This window comes from Macrotis lagotis, chromosome 5 (assembly GCF_037893015.1).
Source record: "Macrotis lagotis isolate mMagLag1 chromosome 5, bilby.v1.9.chrom.fasta, whole genome shotgun sequence".
Lineage (NCBI taxonomy): Eukaryota > Metazoa > Chordata > Mammalia > Peramelemorphia > Peramelidae > Macrotis > Macrotis lagotis.
This window is the reverse complement of record NC_133662.1, coordinates 73053815-73071961: the sequence shown is the minus strand read 5'-3', so window position 1 is coordinate 73071961 and position 18147 is coordinate 73053815. Positions and strand designations below refer to the sequence as shown.

The following is an 18147-nucleotide window of genomic DNA, read 5'->3' as shown; positions in this document are numbered from 1 at the left end:
AGACATTTCCCAAGCAGAACTGCTAAAGCTCTAGAGACGGAAGCTTAGGCAAAGGCGGTGGGGGGACGGCCGCTGCAGCAGCAGCAGCAGCAGCAGCAGCAGCAGTCCCAGCAGCAGCAGCAGTCCCAGCAGCAGCAGCAAGAAGAGCCGGCAGGCAAGTGCCAGCCCGGGACAGAGTAGCCCCGACGGCAGCTGCCCCAGCCTCCTGGCGAAGGACACCAGCGTTTAAGAAGAGGTGGGGGAAAAGACTAAAGACTTGACGCACAGAGAGAGAGAGAGAGAGAGAGAGAGAGAGAGAGAGAGAGAGAGAGAGAGACTCGCACTCTCTAGCAGTCAAGCAAGCAGCGGAGGGCACTAAGAGAAAGTACGAAAGAGGTTAATTGGCCGGGGTTCAGGAGAGCAGCCCCATTGTGCGCCTCGGCACTACCCACGGCTCCTCCGCACTTTGTCCCAAGGCTCCTCTGCTTCGCTGTTGCTTTCTCACACTCGTAACTCTTCCGACCAGGAGGCTGCCACCCAGCCCAGGTGTGACAGAAGTGAGCCTGGGCCGCGGGATCAGCCCCAACTCATTCTTTGGCAGCTGAGACTACTCTGTGCATGTGGGACTAGGCTGCCGACACTTCTGATCTCTACACAGGGTGGTGGGGAGGGAGATGGCGGGGGTGCGGGGGAAGAGGTCGGGGAAAGCGAAAATCCTCCTTTAGATGCGAGTGGAAAGCCACCCAACCCCTAGGTTAGGCTCTTGGGGCTGTCGCGGGGCTCTGACTCCTCGCAGGCAGCCACCAGCGCGGCTTTCTGGTTCTCACTCATCTTCTTTTCTTTTTCTTTCTTATCTCTCAGGGAAGAACCTGGCACTCCCCGAGCATTTCGCAACGGAGGGCAAACGGCTCTTCACCATGGCTGATGACGAAAGTGCCAAAAGCACCCTCCTCTGTCCCGGTGGCGGCAGCGATTGGTGCGGGTGCAGCTGCAACAGCAGCAGCTTCGGGGGGAACAACTGCTGTGTTAGCTGCTGCGAGAACCCCACCATGCACTGTAATGTCCTGAGCTGGGAGCAAGTGCAGCGCCTCGACGACATCCTGAGCGAGACGATCCCCATTCACGGCCGGGGCAACTTTCCCACCCTGGAGATGCAGCCTCGGCAGATCGTGAAGGTGGTGAGGAGCCGCCTGGAGGAGAAGCGCATTGGGGTGCGGGACGTGCGGCTCAACGGCTCCGCCGCCAGCCACGTCCTGCACCAGGACAGTGGCCTGGGCTACAAGGACCTGGACCTCATCTTCTGTGCGGATCTCCAGGGGGAAGAGGAGTTTCAGACGGTCAAGGACGTGGTCTTGGACTGCCTTTTGGATTTCTTGCCCGAAGGAGTGAACAAGGAGAAGATCACGCCGCTAACTCTTAAGGTAAAGTCATTCTTCCCAAGGCATCGACTGGGCAAGGAAGTCTGGGATAGGAATGGAAGGAAGTTTGCTTGATGTGGTGATGGTAGCGGAAAAGTTAGCTTTGACTCATGGTGCTTTAGAACAGTACGTTCCCCCCCCCCCCCCCCTACCCCTCACATCCCTAAGGCCCTTTACCAGCCCTCTGCAATGTAGTCGTGCCATAAAGGGTATTTGTATTCCTTTAAGTCACCTCTTAATTTCCTGACTCCCTTTCAAACTCCTTACACCCTCCCCCTCCCCCCCCCACGCCAGGTTCTGTAAAATAGGAGCAGCCTAGCGTCGGTTTGAAGAATGAATTTTGTAACCTTCAGAGGCTGTTGGCTCACGTAATTTGAAGTCTTTGTAAAAATGTGTCTAGTGCCCACATAGTAGGAGCTTACGAAATACTTAGTTTCCTTCCTTCTTTCTATGCACCTCTTCTTTTTATTTTGTATTTTATTAAAAAAAAACTTGTATACATTACCGGAGAAAGTTTCTCTTGAAATGGATATCAGGAGCTAAAAAGGAATGACTATTTGAAAGTCGCTTATTTTAATCTCTGGGTCTATTTAACCAATTCAAATTTCTTTGAATCTTATTAGCATTGAAATCCCAAGGAGAGTGAGACTGGCTTGGAGAAGTAGGGCTGAGACAATGAGTTGAGAGTGCTGTTGTGTTGGAAAATATGAATCGGTTGTGGGCTCTGGATTCTGGAAGCCCGCGTGCTTTAAGGCTGATAGAGTCAGCCTTTTTGGCAACATTTTTGCAAGTGGTTAAAATTGTGTGAGCAGTCAGTCTTAGCAAGCTATCCAACCGACGATGTCCCGTGGAACCTGTTAGTACCGAGCCATATGTGCATTAGGCACATCAAGCTTTAATTCTATGCAAAAACCACATTTCCCAAGAGATGAGCTTGTTGCGGGGGAGGGGAAATCATTGGGAAACCTGTAGGTAGCCTAGGGCGTTTGGGTAAAATATGAAAGAAAGGAGTCCACTGCATTCTAATTGGTGAATAGAGGTCGATTTTAAAGTAGTCGTGGTGTTCATCTGCTTGCTTTGTCTTTCATGTTTTAGGAAGCTTATGTGCAGAAAATGGTAAAAGTATGCAATGACTCAGACCGCTGGAGTCTCATCTCCCTGTCAAACAACAGTGGCAAAAATGTGGAACTGAAATTTGTGGATTCCCTGCGGCGCCAGTTTGAGTTCAGTGTAGACTCTTTCCAAATCAAGTTAGACTCTCTCCTCCTTTTTTATGAATGCTCAGAGAACCCAATGACTGAAACTTTTCACCCCACTATTATTGGGGAGAGTGTCTATGGGGATTTCCAAGAAGCCTTTGATCACCTTTGCAACAAGGTCATTGCTACCAGAAATCCAGAAGAAATCAGAGGAGGAGGGCTTCTTAAATACTGTAACCTTTTGGTTAGGGGCTTTAGGGCTGCTTCTGAAGCTGAAATTAAGTCCCTCCAGAGGTATATGTGTTCCAGATTTTTCATCGACTTCTCAGACATTGGTGAACAGCAGAGAAAGTTGGAATCCTACTTACAGAACCACTTTGTGGGACTGGAAGACCGCAAGTATGACTATCTCATGACCCTTCACGGTGTGGTAAATGAAAGTACGGTGTGCTTGATGGGACATGAGAGAAGACAGACTTTGAATCTCATTACTATGCTTGCTATCCGTGTGCTGGCTGAACAAAATATCATCCCCAACGTGGCCAATGTCACCTGTTACTATCAGCCAGCCCCTTATGTAGCAGATGCCAATTTTAGCAATTACTACATTGCCCAAGTTCAGCCAGTGTTCACATGCCAGCAGCATACATATTCTACTTGGCTGCCCTGCAATTAAGGACCATTTCTAAAATGTCCAGTGGGAATTTTTTTTTCCTAAGAACTTAAGAAAAAAGTGACCCTGTCTGTAGAATGGGGTGTGTTTTGTGCAATGATGGTCTGCTCCAGTGTTTAAGCTTGAAAAAGCTTGTGGGTCTTTTAATAGATGTTGGAGCATGATCTAGACATGAACCAAAAACAAAACAAAACAAACAAAAAAGCCAAAAAGGAAAAAAAATAAAAAATTGGATTTTACCCTGGAGTATAAGAGGCCTGTCATTAAAAGCAACCAACTTCTCCTGGAATAAAAAGGGAAGGAGTGCTTGATGACAATATGGGTTTGCAGTACCTGCTCCCATAGCTTTGGCATAGACAAAGTTGAAAAGCTTTTCTAGCTAGAATAGCATCTGAAAATGGGAGAATGTGAAAAAAAATAGTCTTACCCAATTTACTACTATCTATTTTGGAGTTTAATTTAAACATGTAGAGGCATAATGCAGAGGAAAAATTGGTCTCAAATATGTCTTTGGAGCTTATAACAGCTGCTGTCTGTGAAAAGATCCCATAGAATATATTATTTGCTTGAATAAACTGTTCTAACTACAGCTTGCTCCAAATGAACAGTAGTAGATTGGTGTAGTTATCATGAAAAACAGTAGACTTCATGATGACATAATCCATTATTTCCAGCTGAGTGCATAATTCATGTTTTAAAAATGTGAAAATGCAAACAAAAACAGCTGTAGCAAAGAAAGTATGCTCAAGGACCAAAGATTTCACAGACAAAATACCCAAGTATGAGAAAGGGTAGTATAATATTTTAAAAAAATACTATATTTGTATACACCAATTTCAGTTAAAGTGCCTGTTGCCTTCAGAAAATTTGAAGTAAAACACCACCACCACCACCACCACAATTTTGTGGCTTAACCATGTATTTTGTTTTATCAGGGACACAAGAGGAAAACATAACCCAACATAAGCTTGTGAATAAATGGCGGAGGAAATGCCCTATTTTTCTTGGCAAATACTTGTATAAAGTTAATATTATTGTCAGTGTGATGTTGTAGTTACTGTGTGTATGTGTGTATATCATGTGTGTGTGTATATATGTGTAAGTGATATATGTATATATACACATAATACATTGAATATGGTCTAAGACAATGTAGCAATTAGGGAGTGTTTAAATAAAGTACTGTGTGTTTTCCAGTTTCCAGCAGGATGTCATGAGACATGAGCACATTGCAGTGATGAATTTATAATATATCTAAATTTCTGAAGTAACCCATTTGGAAGAAGGTAAACCATATGAGACCAAGAACAGAGAAGACATGATTTAGTGAGTTATCTCTGAGCCATAGTCTGCTACAAGTAAAAGAATATATGATTAATAGTTCCCTCTTAATATATATATGTATATATATATATATATATATATATATACATACATACATACACTGTCATTTTGACAGTTCCCAACCCACAATTTCATCTTGACTGCATATCTCTGCAATGTATAAATCAGTGAAACGTGGATCAAAGATAGGCTATTTAATCCCTGACTGCTAAAAGGAAATTGTCTTAGTTGGTGATTGGAACATTACTTGTTAATAGTTAAATTAATATTTTTACAGAATGCACTCTGCATTCCAGGACCACTAGAATTTAGTAAATGTGAAATGACCCTTTTAAGAGTGTTGCACAATGGCTTAAATTTATATATGAAATAGATAGATATATATAATATAAAATTTATAAATTCATGCAAACATGAAACATCTCTAATGTGGGTGTCACACTGCATTTAAATGTTCAGTACTGTACTTTAAATCACTTTGCATTAAAACAATTCACTTTAATTTCCTCTTTCCCAAGAGACCAATTAGCTCTACATTTGTAAAAAGATCATGCATTATAATTCCATCTTAAATGACACTTCAACTCCCCCCTCAATTCTGCCAAATTCCAATCTCTCTAATGAAATAATTAAAAACAAAAAAATATAATACATTAAAATTTTTAAAAATATAAGCCAGAAGAAACAAAGCAAGCTCAAACTCTAGAGAAAGGCTTACTATGGCATCTCATCCTAAGAACTGACTAGAGCAGCAGTTTTAACATTAAGGAAAACTAAAGGGGATCAAGGAAGAATCTGTCATCCTTTTGGCAGTGTATTTTTAATGCTTTTGATTTGCTTTCTTGGAGTTAGTAAGACATATGACTGGGTGCATCCATTTTTACTGCCTTTTGTACTCTTTTCTTTGAAGTTGTAACAGGAACCCGGTTTGTTTACTATAGTGCCCTTCCTGTGATTTCTGCAGGAACCATAAAGCTATTGCACTGCCATTCACTGTGTTTACTAGGGTGCCTCTTCTTACTTGCCCCTATCTTGATTCCCAGCTTCTCCTTACTCTCCCCTTTCTGTCCACGAAAGGGTCTTCTAATTAATAGTAAAGAGGTAAAGTTTGTTTCCCAAGGCCCATTTATTCTTCCACCTTTAGATCAAGCCCGATATTCATTTGACAGAACCGTGCTCACATTAACCCTTGAGAAGAATTTTTAGGATAAAATCCTGGGAAGCCAGGGGAAATAGGAGCGGCTGGTAATTTGGACATCCTTTCTTAGTATAACTGTTTGCAGATGAATCATTCAGTATTTTAAAAAAAGTTTGGGGGAAGGGAGCTCTCTATCTTGTGTGGTGACCACAAATATGCTGTTAATTTATGACATAGTTGATTTGTCTGGAGAAGCCTGACCTTTAAAGTATATATATATATATATATATATATATATATATATATATATATTTTTTTTTTCTTTATTTTCCTTTCACATTTGTGTCCTTTTTCTGCTTGATAAAATGTTGGTTCATAGTTTTAAATGACAGCGTCTTGCCTTCAGGTTCTTTAGGCTGTGCTTCAGACAGCCATCAGTCTTTTAATTTTGAATGATATAATTTATTTCTATTATGTATATACTATAGTCCTCTATGCATATGTATCTGAACAAATGGTGGAATGTATGTATGTTTTTCCCCCTTTATATAATCTACTGCAAATGATTTTGAATATCTGGCTTTACAAAGAAAATACCCCATGTGTACTAGAACATAATAGAATCCTTATCAATCTTGAGCTCCAAAGGAGCTATCTAGTTCAGAGACTAGAGACTAGTTCAACCCTTTCAAATACAGATCTGAACCAAGTTCTCTTGACTTTCAGAGTCTGCACTCTTTCCACTGAACCAGTTGCTGGATCATGGTTGTGACTTTCTCTCCTTTGCCTGGATCTGAGTTAAACTGCTGAGGAGATTTAATCTTCTGGAGATTCTCCTCATGGGATTGGATAACAGGAAAAATTAATTACGAAAGAGACCATTTCCTGTAGAAAGTTTATCTCATGGGTAATAAACCCAGCTGCTTCAAGGATTTTACAATGAAGATTCATAGATATTTGTATATGGAGGGAGATCATTTTTTCTCATAAAACAGATTTAAGCACATGAAGCTTCAGTTGGATGAACTTTTAATGTTGTCCTTAAATGTAATAGTTGAAGAATGCTGCCATTTTCAATTAAGCATGACACATTTAGAGAACATCATACAATTTCTACCAGCCCTTTTTGTTAGCTTTTATTGTTTGTTGCTGCTTTACAATGCATCAAATCCTTTAAGTGCATAACTTGTAATGACTATTGTGGAATATTTTGTAAATGAAATGTATTCTGTTGAGAGCTCTCAGCAGCTCAAAAATAAGCTTTTCTTTTTTTGAAGATGAAGTGTGTGAGATGAAACCAAAAGGCAAAAAAAAAAAAAAGTGTAATTACATATCCAGCACCTATTTCAATGTACTCTTTTCTTAAGGTTTCCTTTGAGTGGAGCCCTTTCAGGGTAAAGGAAGGAAATCCCTATAATGCTTTGCTGTTGTGATAATGACTTGCTAACAAAGTGAACAGTCAAAATGATGATTACAAAAATAGTTTGGCTAGGCTGCTGCAGAATCTTGCAGTACTGAAGAGATTGTGCCGAAGGGTTATCCCTCCAACCCCTATCCTACATGGCCTTCTCAGGGCATCCTGTTGCAGCAAACTGATCCATGGATTGCTCTTTTGGAATATTTTGACAATAGGCTCTGTCACAGGCAGAAAGAGAGTTGATGGAAAACAGATTCAAGAACTGACATGTTTGCATCAGTGCTAGAGGGAACAGATTGTGAATTTTGTTTACAGCATCCAATATTTGGATTTTTTTGTAAATAAAAAGAAGTTATTTTTTTCTATTGATTGGTGTCTACTGTCTTCAGTGTCTGCACTGGTGAAAAGCTGTTTCCTAATGAATACTGATGCAGTTTTCTTTGAATAGGACAAGGGCAGCACTTTTCTAAGAAGCACAGTATTCAGAAGCTTTCTGATTGGAGCACAATAAATTTAAAATACCCTACTTGCTGCCAGCTGATCTCTGACTAACTCAGTCATCTCCTAAAGAATCTAGCTAGTAGGTGCCAAAAATTCTTGGCTGGGGATTGACTCAGCAGTAAATGACTTTAAAATCAGGTCTGTTTTGAACTGGCAACTGAGACCCCTCAGGCTCACTATTCAGTCTTCTACACATTCCACACATTAAAAAGAAGTGTGGGCCTTTTTTTTAATGAAGATAATTGATATGATTCATTCCTGATCATTCCTAAGCATTTTCTGGGTCTTTTTTATGAAATATGTTAGAATTTTAAATTTATATTTAGAAAGGACTTTGAGTTATCTACTCTAATCCTTTCCTTTTACAGATGAATGGCTTTAAAAAGTGATTGACCTTAGATAACATTGGTTAGTTATTGGCAAAGATGGGATTTGAATCCACTGCCTCCCATTCTAAATTGAAAACTCTTTCCTGGACACCACACTCAGAAATGTTGAGGAAAGTTTGAGAGGCAAGTGTGGAGAAGCTATAGAGAATGGAGTGTGGTGGGTGGGGAGGCAAGGAGAATGGGGAGAGGGCATGCATATTAGGAATTGGTGCCAAAAAGTGTCTCTTTGGTTGACATATTAAAATTTGGGAAAAGTTTACCTTTAAAACCCAGATACTTGATTCCTTTAACTTCAAACAAATCATTTCTGACACTGAATTCTACAGTATCTTCCATAATATATAACTTTTATGGTGATAGGTTATTCTGATCCTATAGAGCAGGGCTGTCCCAACCACTTTTTTTCTAACCATGATTAAAAGAGGATAGTGCATATTAAAGTATTCAGCATCAGCTACACCATAACTTTCATTTTGAGTTACTAGGTACCCCTTTAGAGAGAAGTGATCTCTTTATTCCTTCTTTCTGAGAATTCTTTTTCAAAAATATATTTATTCTAAACAAACCAATTATCCCATTCATCAAAGGACTAGGAAGGAAAAGTCAAAGTATAATAATATTCATCAGAAGATCAAATTGGGGAGAGCTTGAAACCCTACAAGAATTGTATTCTAGATGTTTCTTCAATATTATTTATAAAATATATTTTATAAAAGGTATATTTTATATATATATATATAATAAAGGATATTAGTGATCTTAAAAAATTTAGGATTTATAATTGTAAGGGATCTTAGAATATCATAGGATCATAGACCTAAAATTGAAATGGTCTTCAGAGGCCATCTAGCCCGGTACTTCTTTACTTGGAGTAATAGGACTTAAAAATATTTTCAATGCTATTTGGTTTCTTTTGTGTTCTTATGCATTTTATTCATTTTTGTTGTTGTTGAGTCATTTCAGCCATATCTGACACTTTGTGACGTCATTTGGGATTTTTCTTGACAACAATACTTCTTCAGCTCACCTTACAGATGAAGAAGCTGAGGTAAACTGGATTAAGTGATTTGGCCAGGTCACATGACTAGATGCCCCATTTCATGCCTATAAAAACATTATATAAAACATGCATATAAAAACTAAAAAGTCTAAAGTCAAGTCACATCATTTTATAGAAGAAACTGAAGCCCACTGAAAGTTAAGTGATTTGGATAACTTCAAACAGGCAATGAAATTTGGGATTTGAACCCAGATCCTCTTATTCCAGAGCCAGTGCTCTTTTCAATGGTTTATATTGCCTTCCACATAGTCATTCAACCTCTAGGATGGCCATCTAAGTACTCTTCCTTCAAATCTGGTGTTCTTCTTGCTATATAAAGAAACTGAGGTTCAAAGATGCTTTAATTTCATAGTTTTTGAAGAAAAATAAAGAATACATGAATATATGCATATGTATGTGCATATACATGCATACATAGATAATACATCAGTGCATAGCATGCCAGATCTGCAAACAAGAAGACTCATTTTTCAGATTCTAACTGTGAGACCTGGAAAAATCTGTTTGTCTCAATTTCCTCATCTGTAAAATGAGCTGGAGAAAGAAATGGTAAATCACTCTTGTACTTTGCCAAGAAGACTCCAGTGGGATAACAGAGTCAGACACAAAAGAAATAAATGACTGATCAACAACAACAGGCCAGTTCTATGGGTAGATAAATTTTAAAGTTTGTACTTCAGAGCAGTGGAGGGCATATGGCTAGTCACTCTTTTTTCATTGTGTAACTAGCATATATATCCAGTTCTCATTTTACACTTACCATAATCATACATCAATGTATTTTTAAAAGAAGAATCTTATATTAAATACAAGAGGAAAACTTGCTATTAAAAAAAAACTCAGGACAACTTTTTGTGTGATTATTGATAGTGATTTTAATTTTTCTATTTAAGAAGTTTATAGATGGTACATCTTGGTCGCTTAACAGGGGAAGACTTGAATTCAGATTGAGTTTCAGTTACTCAAAAGCTATATGATGCTGAGAAAGACACTTGACATCAGGTTGCCTCAGTTTCTTCATCTGATAAATGAGAATAATTGCTGTACCAATTTCCTAGGGTTGTTGTGAGGATCAGATGAAATCTCCAAAGTGTTTAGCATAGTGCTTGGTACACAGTAAGTACTTAATAAATGCCTATTTCCTGTCTTCCATGAGGAACTCACATTCTAAGAGGGAAGACAAAATAGAAACATCTAGATACTTCAAAATATAGACAAGGAATTTGGAAGGAGTGTGCAAAATAAGTCACTTGTTCAATTGTATCCAATTTTCATGACACTTTTTGGAATTTTTCTGGTAGAGATATTGGAGTAGATTGTCATTTCCTTTTTCTTATTCATTTTACAGATAAAGAAACCAAGGCATATGAGATAAAGTGATCTGCCCAAGCTAATAAATATCTGAAGCTAGATCTGAACTCAGATTTTAGGCCTGGAATGCTATCCACTGTGACAACTAGTTACCCAGATGACTCAATATAAACAATTATAAAGTTTCATGTTAAAAGTTTTCCCAATTTGAGTGACTATCATATATATCCATTTTACACACACACACATATATGACAATTAATTATACATCAATAAACTTTTTAAAAAGAATCACATATATTAAATCCAACTGGAAAACTTGCTATTTAAAATAAAAAAAAAACCCTAGGATAGTTCTTTGTGTGATTATGATGGTGATTTTAATTTTTTTATTTAAGAAGTTTGTAGATGCACATCTTGGTTTCTTAAAATCAAATTACAGTATTTTCACACACATGTGTCAATTTGACTACTATTTACACTACTGCCTACTATTTACCTACTAGATGTCCAGGTGAAAAGGACTTGCAAATTTATCTAGTCTAACCTTTCACATTTTTATTAAGGAGAAGACAGAGACACAGAGAAAGTCAAGACTTGCCTCAAGTCCCACATTGGGATCTGAACACCCAGATATTCTTTCCATTGTCCTGTACAGCCCCATCTAAGAAAATAAGAGAGTGAGATTCTTGTAAATGGCATCTTGACCATTTTAGAAGTCCCAGCAGTGGCTCCCTGCTTTGCAAGTCTAGGGCAAGACATATTTTCTTGCTTTGGGACAGAGTGCACCCTGCACTGCAGGAATTTATGAGTATGGGGCTAAGTTATTTCAAACCTCAATAACGGAAAGTTCCCTTCAGGATTCCCTTCACAAACTATTGATTTTCCAGCACAGCGTGTACTTATTGCCCATGCCAAGAGTTTGTGGCATCGTCTGGTCTTGTAATCAGAAAATGACTGAAACCCTATTCTCTTTTTCCCCTTCTTTTAGTAAAATTCAATACCTCTGGCTACATAGGACACTGTGGATAATGCCATGTTATGTGTTAACACTGAATTATATATATAGTGCCATGGCAGATTTCACCAAATCCCTTCTGGAAAAGTCTGGGAAAAACAAAACAGAGTTTACATGCCCCTGTGTTGCATATAGGAAGCCAAAGAACTAGAAAACCATTTAATTTTACGAGTTCATTACAGAGAAGAAGGAGAATCTGTCTGAGGTGGGAGAGGGTGGGACCAAGGGATGTAGTTTGTCAGATATTTGACCACTCAGGCATTCCCTTTACTGTTTAGTCTATGAAAGTCTATAGAAGCCGTAAAGGTCTAGCAAGAATTCAGACTGATGTCTAAAACCCCTTACTGACCTGAAAGTTCTATTGGTTCCACTGAATATGGTTTACAGAATTATAAGCTCTATAAAATATAGTGTTATACACACTAACACCCTCCCTCCCGATCTAAAACTTTTAAACTTATTTAGTGAACATTTATTACATGCTTCCTGGATACTTGGCATTGTACAAAATATCCTCTGAGTACATTCAAGAAAGAGAAGACTCTATCCCTGCCCTTTAGAGATTTATAATCAATTTATAAGTGCTACCTACCAAATGAACCTTTCCTCAGCCTCTCGAATATTCGTACATCTCTCTAGCCTTTGGGAGAGTGTTGTAGACAACTGAGAGACTTTTGTAGGATGGTGGAAAAGTGTTTTTATCTGGGAGTTCAAATTCTTAATTTGCTCCTTAACTTACTACTTTTCTGTCTATGAATACATCACTTCATAAGTTCAAATTTGTCCTCAGACACTAACTAGCTGTGTGACCCTGGATAAGTCACTTAATCCTATTTGCCTCAGGTTCTCATCTGTAAAATGAGCTGGAGAAGAAAGTGGCAAAACATTCCAGCATCTCTGCCAAGAAAACCTCAAATGGAATCACAAAGATTAGGACATGACTGAAAAATTACCAAAACAAAACCAAAAAAAGTACTTTCAGATTTAGTGCTGTATTCCTATTGGCAGGTGTTCTGCTATTAAGAAACTGTAAAGGGACTCTTTTGGGCAGGGATGGACACCAAAAAAAAAAAAAGTCTAGCAATAGTCAGGTCCATGTGTATGAATTTTTTAAAAAGGTCTGTTAAATGAATCTTTTATGATTCCATTGCTGTGTTCCCTTACCCATTATTGCCCGATAATATTCATGTTTGCTGCAGCATTTTACAATTGAAGGTTTCTTATGTAACTGTGACTGGTTCGTTGTCACAATTGAAATGACTATAATTTTAGTTGTCTTCACTGTCTTTAACAATCAACAAGTATTTATTTAGTGCTTGCTCTGGGCAGGCACTGACTAAGTACTAGGGTTACAAAGAAGAACAGGCTGAAACAGTTCCTTCCCTATGCAGATAACAATGCACATATAAGATCAGTTGGATGTATTTTTAGAGGGAAAATGCACACAGTGGAGGAGGCAGGTAAAGGTCTTTTGCAAAAAAAAAAAGGTGGAATTTGAACCAACTCTGGAGAAAAATAGGAAAGCCAGGAGATAGAAATGGAGAATGAGGACATCCCAGGCATGGAGTACAGTTGGGGTGGAGTCTGGAAATAAATGTGTGTTCATGAGAAAGCATTCATTGTTTTCTACTTGTAAAAAGGAGATCCAAAAAAACACATAGTATAATTTGCTAGTTCATTTGTTGGCACTTTTAACATGGAATTAATTTTGCTATAACCAATAACACTCTCCTGGTGGAAGTGACCTACATTCTTTATATAAATGAAACTAGAAGAAATTGCAAACTATATGGAAAAATTATCAAAAGTGTTCCTAGGAAAAGTGAGAAAAGCTGTTGGGTTGAATTGCCTTCATTGTGTAAAGATTATCTGGTCTTCTTGCTTTGCAATGCTCATGTTGAAAATAAATGAGGAAACTACCATGTAGGTATTTTCAAGTCATGTGTCAACATTTATTGCAGAGATTGAAAACAATTTAATAGAGAAATTCTATGAAAGACCTGACAAGATCCCTTCAAATCAAATCATTTTGAACTATGATGCAAAAATTCGAACTTCATTTCAAAGATGGTTGCAAAACTTAAGTGTGATATATATTCTGGGCAATATGATTCAGGACTAAGAAATGAAAGAAGTTTGAAGAATTGTGTGACAGGACCAACATTTTCCTGATGCCATTTCCTTCAACTCTAGTTTTCTTGATTGTCATAGGTCCTTTGACGCAGCAGCTTCCTGGTCTAGGGTAACAAAAAATCCCAGCTATATGTCTGGGCCTCTGAGACTTGATGGGTACCTAGAACAATGTGAAAAGCCTCACATCAATGATTTATTGACATATTTCCAGATGAACACAAGGTGAGAAAAGGGTAGTCAATGCAAAATCCAGAAAAACTGAGTTATCTTATCATTATTTTACATTCTTACTCTATTAGAATATTTTTTTTAGGTTTTTGCAAGGCAACGAATTTAAGTGGCTTGCCCAAGGCAACACAGCTAGGTACTTATTATTAAGTGTCTGAGGTCAGATTTGAAGTCAGGTACTCCTGACTCCCAGGCCAGTGTTCTATCCACTGTGCCACCTAGCTGCCCCTTTACTCTATTAGAATTAAGTAAACCTCTTCCCTTGTTAAATATTCAGTGACTTGAATGTGTATTATTTTGTTGCAATATCAAACTTGAACTAAGAAAGTGTTGACGTTAGAGTCATTGCTACCCCCAAAAGCAGTTCTTCAGGAGGTCATTCCTGTACATTAGTAATGTTTTCTTAAAGAAGATAGCAGAACAGTCATGGATATTGCATTTATTGAACAACACCACAAAATATAAAGTTGATTAAATCTTCAAAAACAGGAAAAGGAACCAATCTGTGAATAGACATTCCATTGATTCACTGGAGCCATCAGCATGGGAAATACTAAATCACATGAAAGGATAATGATGAGATATAGATATATCCTGTTGATGTATCCTATTACAGTAGTTTCAATCTGACTTGTTTCAACAAACTATCAATTCTGAAAAAGAGACAAAATGAATATATGTGAAGACATGATTATTCTTCTTAGAGAAATTCAACTACTGATCCCAATAGCAGCCCAGAGAGTGTTAAAACCTGCAGCAGTCAGCAAATAGACACATTTTTAAAAAACAAACATATATGATAACCAAGACAATATTGATTTAGAACACAAGGTTACCTACAAAGTTTTGTGGAGGAGGATGCATTATCTCCTTACAAAAGAGCAAAAATCATTTGGAAGAAACTGTAGACTAACTAGAGCTTGGCAGAGAACATCTGTGGATGAAACTGCAAGAAAAGAAACAAATAGAAATAAAATGGAAAATATTGCAACATACTATAGCATTTTCTTTATCTTGATTTAATTGAGTAGTATAACTATACTGTACTACAGTATAGCATAACTATAAGCATTATGTACACAATTGGATCTCAATAAAGATTAAGATATATGAGAAGGCAGCACTGGCAATTGAACAGATGATGCTAGTAAGATCTCTTAAACCCAATGTAATCCATTCAAAAGAAATTATATTTGAGGTTACTCTGTTTCGGAAAAACTCAGAGATAAAATTTTAAGCCATTTTATTTCGGGGGGGGAGAACAACTTAAAAGATGTCAGTAGTTATTGATATTTGATATGTTCATATTTTTGTAAATTCCTATTACCCATGGGTATATTATAGGCAAACATCAAATGTCTTTGATGCAAATTAAGAAGAGAATAGAAATTCTTTCATCAGAAATCTCAGAGAGAAGAACATAATGGTCAAAATGTATTATTTATCATGTATCTCCCATGTGCCAGGAATTATTCTGGTTTCTGTGAATACAAAGATACAAATAAAAATCCCTTGCCCTTAAGGAACTTTTATTCTTTTGGAGACTATGTACATACATATACATGTACATTTGTATATATGTAATACACACATATATAAATATTGTATGTGTCTAATTTATTTTAAAAGAGAAAGTACTAGGAGTTGGGGAAGGGTATCAGAAAAAGATGCAGGAGGTAACATGAGTTGAATTTTAAAGCAAACGAAGGAGTCTGAGAAATAGAAGTGAGAAGGGAATGTATTTTTAGGTATAGTGTATAGTATGCAAAGTCACATGAAGATGGGATGTTTTGTGTGAGGAAGAACAAGACTAGTTTGATTATAAGGTAGAGTGCATGGAAAACAATGGATAATTAGATTGGAAAAATAGGCAAAGCTCAGATTATAAATGACTTTTGATAATGTCACCAAAAGTCTTTTCAAATAGAGAGATTTGGGTGGAACTTAGACATAATATGAGCAAGTTTATTCGCCTATTGTACTGTTTTTTTTTAATCAGTCAATCAGAGTTCCTTAAGCAGAGGAGTGAAATGTTCAGAACTGTGCTTTAGGAAAACCACTTTATCATTTGTGTTGAGGTTGGATTAGAGAGAAGAAAGAGCATAGACAAAGAGACAATTTAGATATAGTAATAGTTTGGGTGATAAATGATGAGACCTGAATCAAGGTGATGGTCATTGAGTAGGGAGTGAAAGAGATTCAGTGGGCAAAGAATCATTAGAGAATGGGCACCAATAAATGTGTACCTATTGAAGTATCTATTTTAAAAGTCATAGAGTTGAATGAGAGATGGAAACATAAAAGATTTCAACCTGGTATAGTGAAGGAATTATAGATTCAGGATCAGTAGATAGACAAGTTCATATCTAATCTTTTGGTAGCACAATGAATAGAGACTTTGACTGAAAGAGAGGAGGGTTGAAACTCAAATCTAGCCTCAGGCATTTTTAAAAAAAATATTTTATTTTTAATTTATGGAATAAAACAAACATTTTTGAAACAGTATAATAGAAAAAGAACACTGCACTACTACAAATCTATTATGTATAACTTGCTATATTTTTATATGATGTTCTCTGATTCTGCTCATTTAGCTCTTCATTACCATGTTTTTCTAAGATCACTGAGCTCATCATTTCTTATAACCCAGTGGTTCTCCATCATTACCTGTTAGGTTAAGTTGTATTTTATCATTCAATCAGAGTCAGTCAACAAATATTTGTTTAGCACCTACCATGTGCCAGACACTATATTAGATGCTGGGGATTCAAGTACAAAGAATGAAATAATTATTATTTGAAATGAACTTGTATCAGTGAAAAATCCCTTTATCTCTACAGATACACAGATCAATCTAGTAAGTTATAAAGAGTGGAGAGAGTAGTCATATTTGTGAGTAGTTGCTGATAACAGTTGGCATTTACACAATACATTAACATTTGTGTAGCACTTTAATAAGCTCTTATTTAGTCTTTTGGCACAGAGCACTGACCTTGGAGTCAGAAGGACAGAAGTATGAATCTGAACTCAGTCACTTGACACTTACTAGCCATGTGACCTTGGGCAAGTCAATTTTCACTTAAGTCATACTTTCTGAGAACTCATTTCTATCCTAAATAGGAAAAATAATTCTTTTAATGGCAACATAGCATACCTCTTTGTAATTGTGTGTAGTAATTTGATGTTCAGCATATGAGGACAGAGGTGGGGAATTTGGAGTATCATAAATTGAGAACTGTAAGGGATCTTAAAGGCCATGAAATCTTAATCCTTCATTTTAGAGGTTAGGAAGCTGAGGTTAATGGGTAAAAGGACTTGCTTCAGGTCACACTGAAAAGTAACTGTAAATTTTTTATCACTTAGAAGTTATAACTTTAACTACTAGAGGTAAGATTTGTCTCTAGCTGTTCCTGGTTTCAAGTTTAGCATTCTATTCGTAATCAGGCTGCCTCATAGGTAACTTCAAAAGTTTTTAAGGAGTCTTAGAAAAGAAACAAATTTTTTTGACGACATATATTATCAGTAGTATCGATTCTCCTTCCATCAACTTAGATCATCATTCTTCTAAATTCTATAGTTTTCTTTCAAGAGTAGCTGTGAGCAAAGACATTCTCCCCTTGAAACCAAACTGATATATTTCTTTGAACTAAACTAGAGTGGCAGGGGGCATAGATCCATCACCAGTTTTATGCCCAAAGAAATTAGAATTCTATTGGCATAGCTTTTGAAATTCAGTAATCACCAACAGGAGATATTTGAATAGGACATCGATAGAAGAAAGATGAATGAAGAATTGAAAAATAATACCTAAAGAAAGTCAAAATTATTGAGATGATGTATTCCGGAAGAAGAGAATTTTGAGAGAGTAATTTAATGAGTACATCAAGAAAATGTATGAAACTTTCTGATACTCAATGTTCTAGTCATTAGTATTTATCAGTGATGTTCAAAATGATCCTGGGGTTGCTCTAAATTCCTGAAGGCTTAGGGAAGTATCTTATTATTTCATTGGTTTAGGGAACTCATGAGTGAGGAAACTCCCTCTACCAAAGCAGGGCAAGCACCTTCTCTGAAATTCTTAGTCTTAAAGAGCTTTCTGTAACACTGAGAAGATAAATCCCTTATTCAGGGACACATTGTATGTATCAGAAGGAGATCTGATTGTGAACTCAGATCTTCCTTACTCGGAGGTCAACACTTTTTCTACTGTGTCATGCTACCTCTTGTGTAATGTTGTCTAAACCATCCAAGAATGAAGAAATAGTTATAATCATCATGTTAATAATATATTTGCATTCCAATTCTGTGAAAACTGGAAGTCCATGTAATGCTACAAATG

General features: G+C 37.2%; 1 protein-coding gene across 3 annotated transcripts in view; it reads left to right on the top strand.

Annotated features, from left to right (window-relative positions):
• The first annotated feature begins 4 nt into the window (after positions 1-4).
• The window catches only part of TENT5A (terminal nucleotidyltransferase 5A), a 64614-nt gene continuing 46471 nt past the window's right edge, over positions 5-18147 (top strand). For 2 of the 3 annotated variants that reach the window (XR_012478617.1, XM_074237386.1), the window contains exons 1-3: positions 5-235; positions 841-1400; positions 2493-18147. The exon at positions 2493-18147 is cut by the window's right edge. Coding sequence is in view for 2 of the 3 variants with exons in the window: in XM_074237386.1 (XP_074093487.1) it covers positions 897-1400; positions 2493-3272 (1284 nt within the window). In the remaining variant the exon portion in view is untranslated. The other variant, XM_074237387.1, reaches the window with a different exon arrangement.